Consider the following 12,039-nt stretch of genomic DNA (forward strand, 5'->3'; position numbering starts at 1 on the left):
CACATCAGCACATAGAAAAATAGATGCAGGAGTAGGCCAATTAGCACTTCGAGCCAGCACCGTCATTCAATATGATCATGGCTGATCATCTAAAAACAGTACCCCATTCCTACTTTTTCCCCATAACCTTTGACCTTTAACCCTAACAGCTAAATCTCTCTTTAAAATATCCAGTGAATTGGCCTCCACAGCCTTCTGTGGCAAAGAATTCCACAGGTTCACAACTCCTCGGGTGAAAATGTTTTCCTCATCTCAGTCCTAAATGGCCTACCCCTTATTTGTAAACTGTGACCCCTGGTTCTGGACACCCCGAACATCAGGAACAATTTTTTCTGCATCTAGCCTGTCCAATCCTTTATGAATTTTATGTGTTTTGCTAGGATTCCCTCTCATCCTTCTAAATTCCAGTGAATACAAGCCTAGTCAACCCACTTTCATCATATGTCAGTCCCGCCATCCCAGGAATTAACATGGAGAACCTACGCTGCACTCCCTCAATAGCAATAATGTCTTTCCTCAAATTAGGAGATCAAATTTGCACACAATAGTCCAGGTGCAGTCTCACCAGGGCACTGTACAACTGCAGTATGACCTCCTTGCTCCTAAACTCAAATCTTCTTGCAATGAAGGCCAACATAGCATTATCTTACTTCAGCATGTTCGTGCCCCACCGAACTCACCTCCACATACCTTGACTCCATCCTATCCCCCTTGGTCAAATCCCTTCCCACCGATGTTCTAGACACCTCAGACACTCTCCGCCACCTCCACGCATTCCACTCTCTAGGCCCTCACCCCCTCATCTTCACCATGGATGTCAAGTCACTCTACACCTCCATCCCCCACCAGGATGGCATCAAAGCCCTCTGGTTCTTCCTCGACCAGAGAAGCAACCTATACCCAGCCACTGACACTCTCCTCCGCTTAGCAGAGTTGGTCCTCACCCTCAACAACTTTACATCTGACTCCTCCCATATCCTCCAAACACAAGGCGTAGCTATGGGCACACGCATGGGCCCCAGCTACGCCTGCCTTTTCGTCGGGTACGTTGAACAATCCTTGTTCAATACGTACCAGGGCCCCATCCCCGACCTCTATCTCCGTTACATTGACGACTGCTTTGGGGCCACCTCCTGCACCCACACACAACTGACTGACTTCATCCACTTCACCACCAACTTCCATCTGGCACTCCAATACACCTGGACCATTTCCGACACTTCCCTACCATTCCTTGACCTCACCATCTCCATCGCAGGGGACAGACTCCTGACCGACATACATTACAAACCCACTGACTCACATGGCTATCTGGACTACACGTCTTCCCACCCTGCCCCCTGTAAAGACTCCATCCCCTACTCCCAATTCCTCCGCCTACGCCGCATCTGTTCCCAGGATGAGACATTCCATACCAGGGCATCGGAAATGTCCTCGTTCTTCAGGGAACGGGGGTTCCCCTCCGCCACCATAGATGAAGCTCACACCAGGGTCTCATCCATACCCCGTAACACTGCTCTCTCTCCCCATCCCCACACTCGCAACAAGGGCAGAGTCCCCCTGGTCCTCACCTTTCACCCCACCAGCCGGCAAATACAACAAATAATCCTCCGCCATTTCCGCCACCTCCAACGTGACCCCACCACTCGCCACATCTTCCCATCTCCCCCCCATGTCTGCCTTCCGCAAAGACCGCTCCCTCCGCAACTCCCTTGTCAATTCTTCCCTTCCCTCCCGTACCACCCCCTCCCCGGGCACTTTCCGTTGCAACCGCAAGAAATGCAACACCTGTCCCTTCACCTCCCCCCCTCGACTCCATTCAAGGACCCAAGCAGTCGTTCCAGGTGCGACAAAGGTTCACCTGCATCTCCTCCAACCTCATCTATTGCATCCGCTGCTCTAGATGTCAACTGATTTACATCGGGGAGACTAAGCGTAGGTTGGGCGATCGTTTCGCCGAACACCTTCGCTCAGTCCGCAATAACCAACCTGAACTCCCGGTGGCTCAGCACAACAACTCCCCCTCCCATTCCCAATCCGACCTCTCTGTCCTGGGTCTCCTCCATTGCCAGAGTGAGCAACAGCGGAAATTGGAGGAACAGCACCTCATATTCCGCCTGGGGACCTTGCGTCCGGATGGCATTAACATTGAATTCTCCCAATTTTGCTAGCCCTTGCTGTCTCCTCCCCTTCCTTAACCCTCTACCTGTCTCCTCCCATGCTCCCATCCGCCCGCGGGCTACTCCTCCTCTCCTTTTCCTTCCTTCTCCCCCCCACCCCCCATCAGTCTGAAGAAGGGTTTCGGCCCGAAACGTCGCCTATTTCCTTCACTCCATAGATGCTGCTGCACCCGCTGAGTTTCTCCAGCAATTTTGTGTACCTTAGCTTACTTCACTGCCTGTTGTACCTGCATGCTTACTTTCAGTGACTGATGTACAAGCACACCCAGGTCTCATTGCACCTTCCCTTTTCCTAATCTGATTCAATTCAGATAATAATCTGCTTTCGTGTTCTTACCATCAAAGTGGATAACCTCACATTTATCCACATTATACTGCATCTGCCATGTAACTGCCCATTCACCCAGCCTATCCAAGTCACCCTGCAGCCTCATAGCATCCTCATCGCAACTCACACTGCCACCCAGCTTTGTGTCATCCGCAAACTTGGAGATGTCATATTTAATTCCCTCATCTAAATCATTAATATATTGTAAATAAAATTTGTCCCAGCACAGAGCCTTGCAGCATCCCACTAGTCACTGCCTGCCATTCTGAAAAGGACCCGTTAATCCCTACTCTTTGCTTCCTTTCTGCCAACCAGCTCTCTATCCATGTCAATACCCTACCCCCAATACCATGTGCTCTAATTTTGCACACTAATCCCTTGTGTGGGACTTTGTGAAAGGCTTTTTGAAAGTCCAAATACACTACATCCACTGGCTCTCCCTTATCCCTTATCTACTTGTTACATCCTCAAAAAATTTCAGAAGATTAGTCAAGCATGATTTCCCCTTCATAAATCCATTCTGACTTTGGCCGATCCTTCCACTGCTTTCCAAATGCGCTGCTATAACATCTTTAACAATCGACTCCAGCATCTTCCCCACGACCGATGTAAGGCTAACTGGTCTATAATTCCCTGTTTTTTCTCTCACTCCTGTCTTAAAACGTGGAGTTACCCTCCAATCCACAGGAACTGATCTAGAGTCAAGAGAACTTTGGAAAATGATCACCAATGTATCCATGATTTTTGGGGCTACCTCCTCGAGTTTTCTGGGATGCACATCAAGCCCTGGGAATTTATCTGCCTTCAGTCCCAACCGTTTACCTAAGTCTGAAGAAGGGTTTCGGCCCGAAACGTTACCTATTTCCTTCGCTCCAAAGATGCTGCCACGCCCGTTTAGTTTCTCCAGCATTTTTGCGTACCTACCATTTCCTGACTAATGTGGATTCCCTTCAGTTCCTCCCTCCCACTAGATCCTCGGTCCCCAAGTATTTCTGGGAGCTTGTTTGCGTCTTCCTTAGTGAAGACAGAACCAAAGTACTTGTTTAACTGTTCTGCCATTTCCTTGTTTCCCATTTTTAATTCACCTGTCTCTGATTGTAAGGCACCTACATTTGTCTTCACTAATCTTTTCCTTTTTACATATCTAATGAAGCTTTTAGAGTCACTTTTATATATTCCCCTAAAGCTATCCTTCATGCTTCCCCCCCCCCCCCCTTAATTAACCCTTGTCCTCCTCTGTTGAGTTCTAAATTTCTTCCAGTTCTCCAGTTTGCTGCTTCCTCTGGCGAATTTATATGCCTCTTCCTTGGATTTAACACTATCCTTGATTTCCCTTGTTAGCCACAGTTGAGCACCCTTCCCTATTTTATTTTTTCACTAGACAGGGATGAACAATTTTTGGAGTTCATCCATGCGGTCTTTAAATCTTTGCCATTGCATCTCCCCCGTCAACCCTTTATGTATAACTTGCCAGTTTACCGTCTACCAATTTCCGTCTCATATCTTCAAAGTCTCCTTTCTTTAAGCTCAGGACCCTAGTCTGAATTAACTGTGTCACTCTCCATCCTAATGCAGAATTGCTGACAAACTGGAAGAATGCCATGTTCCCTGTTCTACTGACATATATCACAAACATACCCATGAAGAAGAGCCAGGTACATTATCCAGAAGTTTAAGGAGACGTGTTCAAACAAACTGTAGAAATAGATCTTTAAGACAACAGAAATGTAGCAGTCTTCTCATAGAAGGTCTCTGCCAGCCTAATGTCTAAGTAAAAAGCTGGAGTAACTCAGCGGGACAGGCAGCATCTCTGGAGAGAAGGAATGGGTGACATCTCGGGTCAAGATCCTTCTTCAGAACTCAATCCAAAACATCACCCATTCCTTCTCTGCAGAAATGCTGCCTGTCCCAAAGTTGCTCTAGCTTTTGCGTCTATCTTTGGTTTAAACCAGCATCTGCAGTTCCTTCTTACAAGGTCAAAGTAACATTTTCTTTAACACTTCATTAGAGCAATGCATGAGGAAATTCTTAGCTGATGACGAAGGATCATATTTCACCCCAGCCCTTAACGTTCTGCCACAGCCTCTTTCTGTAGCAATACAAGTTTTAACAGATTTCAGAATATTAAGTTCATAGTTAGTCAAGTCACAAGTCACATTTATTTATATAGCACATTTAAAAAACAACTCTCGTTGGCCAAAGTGCTTTACATTTGTTATAAGAAGTTAAACTAAACTACCAATGCCTTCCTTTTTTGAGAAAACCAAGACATTGTTGTCTTAACAGGTACCAAGACATGGGAGCCAGAGTATATGCAACATTCACCTTACGTGCAACATGCAACTTTATTCTCTTTTAAATGTATCCATTCATGGATCGTTATCACGAGTAACCCTGTATTTATTGTCCATTCTTAACTGGCCCTGACTAGAGGAAGCAGTTTGGATAAACAGTGCGTCTGGATTCACACACTGGCTAGATTGCTCCCCTGGTGCACCAGATGAGATTGTTCAATATTCAGAACTTTGATGGGTCGCGACTATGACTGCAAACTTTAATTCCAAATTAAAGTTGAGAGCAACAGTGATATTTTAAAATAATGATTAAAGTGCCTTCATTAGGTCCAGCAACTTATGCAAAACAGTACGAGCAACAGTTTGCTACATGCAGTCTGCTTGGGGATTTCTGAGGGTTTATTTGCAACTTATGCTGCTGCCATTGCTTAAGTTGCTAAGGTTCCGGCAACCACCAGGAGTGACATTGATTGAAGCAAATTCTACTCCTTCATTTTGGTTCAATGATTACCAAGAATTTGCCCACTGACTAATCTTGGTGAAGAATCATGAGAGGCATACTCAGATTTGTAACATTTGTCACTTAATTCCATGCACAAATTAAATTTTGATCAATGCCTCCTGCAGGTTTGTTTGAGTCGGGGGAGGAAAAAAACTAATCATGCATTTCGAGAACCATTTAATGCAAAAACACTTCACATTACCAAAGGATCCATAAGGGTCATCTGAAGCCTCAATTGTAATTGTTGCCAGTGTAATTCCTCCAAGCACAGCTCCTCCTGTGGTTTCATTAATTAACTTGACATAAAATGACTCTTCAAGTTCAGGAACAACATCATTAAGGAGGTAAATTGGCACTGCCTTGCTGGTTTCCCCTTCGAGTAAGATGACATCAGAGGATGAGATGCTGTAATCTTCACCTGCAGCATTAATCAAAAAATCCTGTAAAGTATTAGGATTTAGAAAGATTCTAACCTGTTACTATGTGATGGAATACAATGTTATACATGATGTGTGTAATTCAACAAAAGTTGTATCTAAAGGTCACTCGCGTTGTATAGAATCACAGAATGATTACTGCACAGAAAGATCACATCCTCAACATCTCTGCCACAGCAATGCCCCGATGCTGTCTACCAACCCTTTCAATATGCAGTGGTTTTAGTGGTCATTATTATGGCTGTAGAGCTTTATTCCAAATGTATTTAATTGATTAATTAAATTGGATTAATAAATTTATTTAACCTGAACCTAAGTTCCATACTTGTCAATAGACAATAGGTGCAGGAGTAGGCCATTTGGCCCTTCGAGCCAGCACCGCCATTCAATGTGATCATGGCTGATCATCCCCAATCAGCACCCCGTTCCTGCCTTCTCCCCATATCCCCTGACTCTGCTAGTTTTAAGACCCCTATCTAGCTCTCTCTTGAATGTTGGGGTTTGAGCTTATATTTCTGAGTCAATGATTAGCTCAGTATCTCAACCATGTTACCCACCCAAATCATAGCCACCGAGGAATGTGTTGGTCCGCTACCTGTGGTTGATTAAATCGTTTTGCAGGATTTTATTATTTCAGTAACACTGGCTTAATGGGCTCATGGGTACACCAATGTAGCAATGGAAATTTGAAGAAAAGATTCATCTTGGACTTGGAATTGGCATCAAATCCTGGAGACTTGTATATTTTCTTAGTGGACAGTTTCTCTACAATTAGTACTTAATCTAGGATCAAAAGTAAAACTTGGCTGAATTGTGTTGCTGAAATTTGCATTACAAAATTCTTAAGGGGTTGGACAGGCTAGATGCAGGAAGATTGTTCCCGATGTTGGGGAAGTCCAGCACAAGGGGTCACAGCTTAAGGATAAGGGGGAAATCCTTTAAAACCGAGATGAGGAGAACTTTTTTCACACAGAGAGTGGTGAATCTCTGGAACTCTCTGCCACATAGGGTAGTTGAGGCCAGTTCATTGGCTATATTTAAGAGGGAGTTAGATGTGGCCCTTGTGGCCAAGGGGATCAGGGGGTATGGAGAGAAGGCAGGTACGGGATACTGAGATGGATGATCAGCCATGATCATATTGAATGACGGTGCAGGCTCGAAGGGCCGAATGGCCTACTCCTGCACCTATTTTCTATGTTTCTGTGTTTCTATGTATATGAAAGAAATGTCACTGTACCTCAGTACATGCCAATAAAGAGCCATAGATCTCTCTCCCATTGATGAGGTGAAGACTTCCAACAACTAATTCCAGGTAATGAGAGCCATGCTCTGTTACTTTCTAGATACTGAGGGTCTTTTTGCAGATTTTCCGCACCATGCTATTCTCACTTCAAGGCCACAAGTGAAGCCTCCACCCCATCTGCAGGTTGTGCAGTCCAGATTCCAACCACATGCTCCGCAGAATCTTTATTCCAATGTAACTCTTGATTCTCATCCCCTTTATTTTATACTTGTGCCTTCTAGTCCTTAACCCCTCCAGTAAAGGGAATAGCCAACCTACCAACTGTTCTACCAAGATATCTCATTGTTTTATATACTTTTAGGAAACTTACCATCACTTTTTTCCAAGGAAACACTCCCAACATCTCCAAACTGTTCATACAACTATTCCTTCATCCCAGGAACCATTCACCTAAATCATTTCCCGACCTTTTAATGCCTTCATGCTTTATTTAAATCCACAACCAGAGAGCAGTGTTGAACTATTATCTACCTCTTTGGTGATCCTTGGACTATCCTTGATCGGACATTGCTGGCTTTATCTTGCACTAAATGTTATTCCCTTATCATGTATTTATACAATGTAAATAGATCTATTGTAATCATGTATTATCTTTCTGTTGACTGGTTAGCAGCAAAAAAAACGTTTCTCTGTACTTTGGCACACATGCCAATAAACCAAACTGAAACAATGTGGTAACTAGAATTAAACATAATACTCCAAAATAGGCTAGGTCAATGTTTATAAAGACGCATCATAATTGTTCTGCTTTTGCTCTATGTGCCATTTATACTTATTGTATCTTTAACAAAGCTTGCAACATACCGTAGTTTAGATCAATAATTTGAGGAAGGACATTCTTGCTATTGAGGGAGTGCAGCGTAGGTTTACAAGGCTAATTCCTGGGATGGCGGGACTGTCATATGCTGAGAGAAAGGAGCAGCTGGGCTTGTACACTCTGGAGTTTAGAAGAATGAGAGGATATCACATTGAAACATTGTTAAGGGTTTGGACACGCTCGAGGCAGGAAACACGTTCCTGATGTTGGGCGAGTCCAAAACCAGGGGCTACAGTTTATGAATAAGGGGCAAGCCATTTGGAACGGAGATGAGGAAACACTTTTTCACGCAGAGAGTTGAGAGTCTGTGGAATTTTCTGCCTAAGAGGGCGGTGGAGGCAGGTTCCCTGGGTACATTCAAGAGAGAGCTAGATAGGGCTCTCAAAGATAGCGGAATCAGGGGATCTGGGGAGAAGGCAGGAACGGGGTACTGATTGGGGATGATCAACCATGTTCACATTGAATGGTGGTGCTGGCTCGAAGGGCCAAATGGCCTACTGCACTTATTGTCTATTGATATTTTCGTTAGGTCTGCTAACGCACAGACACCTTGACAAGAGTAGTGGCATTCAATGGAAAGCAACATGCTTTGCTGGAAAATCTAGTTAATCAAGTGAGAGGACTACACTGATAATATTAAGAGGCGTCCCGCCTGTAAAAATAACTGAACAGTCCTCTCATCAGCTGCAATCCTGACGTTATTGCTATTGGTACATAAACACTCTCGCTTCCCACATCATTTATCCACAACAAAATATACTGGTTGCAAGGAATTTTCTAAAGGCATTTTATGATAATAGCTGTTAAAACCGACTATACCCATCTGACAGGTTAAACATTACACTAACTGACAAGAGATGGCCAAAGGACATAACTGCAGCAAATGTATTTTTGGTAATATGTTTAAAGGTGTCAAAAAGCCACATTACCGGACATTCAGATTAGATGTACGAGTTGTGAACAGCAATGAAGGTACCCAGTTTGTAAGCAACAAATTAAAAAAAATTATTGATAAACGCTGTTTCCATCATCCCCACTTCGGAATTAACGTTAAAATTTCAACTGAAATATCTCCTGACAAAATTTGTGATGTATATGATCGACTGTAGAAGTAAAACCTGTATAAATCCAACATATAGTTGTGAATGTTGCTCATTAAATAACTACAGTACTGATACTCCATATTAAGAGCATTGATTTGCCGTTAAAATGAATTCTGTAATAACATGTCAATGGTAGCAGTGACAATCGAACACTGCGGTTTTAATGTTTCATGTGTTCACAATTTAATTAATCCATCTTTATGGACTAAACAAATAATAACATTGGGAATTAAAACACATTTGATTGACCATGTTTGATAACGGAATGCAATGTTCACTCTGAAGACATTTCCAGCACAATAAGGTCTGGGGGGGGGGGGGGGAATCAGTGCAGGATAGATAGATGGGGGAGAGGGGAGTTCAGGAGGCAATCGGTGCGGGATGGATGGATTGAGGTGGAGGAATTAGTGTTTGTTGGATGGAGTAGGTAAAATTGTGGGGGAGAGTGCGGGGGATGTCAGTGGGGGTTGAATGGGGGGGGGGGGGGGGGGGGATCAGTGCAGGATGAATGGGCGGATCAGTACAGGATGAATGTTGATGGAGGGCACGATGGATGGGAAGGGGGGGTCATTACAGGATGAATTGGGGGAACAGTGTAGGGTGGATGGGGGGCGCAGGAGAATGAAAGCGAGGTGGATAGGGAGATCAATGCAGGATGAATAGATGGGGGGGGGGGGGTAGATGGGGAGGGGAGCACATGGGATGGCAGAGAGGACCGAATAGAGGCGGGAATGGGGATCAGTGCGGGATGGAGAGGAGGAGGGGTCCCAGGATAAGGGGGATGGGGGGGGGGGGGGCGTACAAGAGAGAGAGGGGGGGGAGGAAGGAAGGAAGGTCAGCGCAGGTCAGGTTACACCGGCATCTTCGCCCCACTGCCTTGTCCGTCCCTGTCCACCGCCAAGTGCCGCCGCCAAAGGGGGAGGCAGTTGGGATCTCCTCGCCACCACCTCCCCTCCTCCACCAGCCAACAGGAAGGTGCGGGGCGGGTGCTTCAGACGGTGGAAGGGGGCCGACCCCTTTCTCCCTCCCTCCCTCCTCCCGGCCTTGGCGTGCGGGTTTGTTTTGAAAGGGGTGATCGCTTTTGGTGGAGTGGCACGCAGTGGCCGCTATGGAGGAGGGAGGAGGAGGAGAAGGTGGAGCCCCTGTCACTGACCCTTTTTCCTTTTAAGCCTGACCCGCTGAGTTACACCAGTTTTTAGTGTCTATCTGCGGTATAAACCAGTATATGCAGTATCAAGCCGGGCAAAATGACACAGCTTTTAGGTTGCCCGGAGGGACTTTAGGTGGCCATTGGCAACCGGATAACCGTTAATTTCAAGCCCTGCATTCAGGTATAAAAATGCTAATTAACATACGACAGAACATTAAGACTTGGCTCCATGTGTAACAGTAATAAGCATTCATATGTCCTACCAGCTCTTGCTGTCATTGACAAAGCTTGAAATTTTACAGAAACATCCGCAAATATGCCTCCAGTCCTTGTGACGTTGATTATTGGTCCAACGTAATTTTCATAAACCCGTACAGCAGAAGTGGAGAGCTGCAGGGTTCCAAATGCATCATCGTTGGCATTGATTATCACTTGGGCGATGATGTCGTTCTTTGATCCAAGGCGTGGAGATCCAGCAACTAATAAATTGAATGGAACGTCCAATGTGGGGCACGGTATAGAGTCCATGGGGAAAAAAATAGGAGACAGAATAATGTTTATTAAAATTAAATTAACATCTAATTTCCAATCATGGAGTTATATAGTGATAGCCCTTCAGCCAAACGTGCCCACACCGGCCATCATGTCCCAGCTATACTAGTCCTACCTGCCTGTGTTTGGTCCACATCCCTCCAAAAATGTACACGTCTAACTGTTTTTTAAATGTTTGGATGGTCCCTGCCTCAACTATCTCCTCTGGCAGCTTGTTCCATACACCCACCACCCTTTGTGTGAAAAGGTTACCCCTCAGATTCCTATTAAATCTTCTCCCCTTCACCTTAAATCTATGTCCTCTGGTCCTCAATTCATATTCTCTGGGCAAGAGACACTGTGCATCTACTGGCACATTCCCCATCAATAAATGGGTAAATTTGATGACATTAGCGGCACTGGTCGATAATCATTGAGGCAAGTAAGAAATTCATTGTTCTATCTGGGACAGGTGACAACAAAGCACTCTTGACTCTCTTGAATGATGTATCCTTTCCTCATGCCTAGTTGCACACAGTCAATGTTATCATTGTTTTTACATACTGATGGCCTGGATTGTTGTATATCAACAGATCACTCCCTGATTTATAGACACACGATGAGACAAGGATTTATAGAAACATAGAAAATAGGTGCAGGAGAAGGCCACTTCAAGCCAGCACCACCATTCATTGTGATCATGGCTGATCGTCCCCAATCAATAACCCGTGCCTGTCTTCTCCCCATATCCCTTGATTCCACGGTACACAAAATTGCTGGAGAAACTCAGCGGGTGCAGCAGCATCTATGGAGCGAAGGAAATAGGCGACATTTCGGGCCGAAACCCTTCTTCAGACTGATGGGGGGGTGGGGGGGGAGAAGGAAGGAAAAGGGGAGGAGGAGAAGCCCGAGGGCGGGTGGATAGGAGGGTGGGAGGAGACAGCTCAAGGGTTAAGGAAGGGGAGGAGACAGCAAGGGCTAGCAAAATTGGGAGAATTCAAATGTTAATGCCATCCGGACGCAAGCAACCCAGGCGGAATATGAGGTGCTGTTCCTCCAATTTCCGCTGTTGCTCACTCTGGCAATGGAGGAGACCCAGGACAGAGAGGTCGGATTGGGAATGGGAAGGGGAGTTGTTGTGCTGAGCCACCGGGAGGTCAGGTTGGTTATTGCGGACTGAGCGGAGGTGTTCGGCGAAACGATCGCCCAACCTCTGCTTAGTCTCCCCGATGTAAATCAGCTGCGGATGCAGTAGATGAAGTTGGAGGAGATACAGATGAACCTTTGTCGCACCTGGAACGACTGCTTGGGCCCTTGAATGGAGTCGAGGGGGGAGGTGAAGGGACAGGTGTTCCACTAGCCCCTAGAGCTCCATCTAACTCCTTGGACATTTA

General features: G+C 45.4%; 1 protein-coding gene across 1 annotated transcript in view; it reads right to left on the reverse strand.

Moving 5' to 3' along the window:
- LOC129695907 (adhesion G-protein coupled receptor V1-like) overlaps positions 1-12,039 on the reverse strand; it is a 491,758-nt gene that overhangs the window by 358,845 nt on the left and 120,874 nt on the right. The window contains exons 29-30 of the mRNA XM_055633356.1: positions 10,378-10,593; positions 5,507-5,722 (exon numbers count right to left, since the gene is read on the reverse strand). Of these exons, the coding sequence (XP_055489331.1) occupies positions 5,507-5,722; positions 10,378-10,593 (432 nt within the window). The remainder of the gene's footprint in view (positions 1-5,506; positions 5,723-10,377; positions 10,594-12,039) is intronic.

This window comes from Leucoraja erinacea, chromosome 3, assembly GCF_028641065.1.
Source record: "Leucoraja erinacea ecotype New England chromosome 3, Leri_hhj_1, whole genome shotgun sequence".
NCBI classification, from domain to species: domain Eukaryota; kingdom Metazoa; phylum Chordata; class Chondrichthyes; order Rajiformes; family Rajidae; genus Leucoraja; species Leucoraja erinaceus.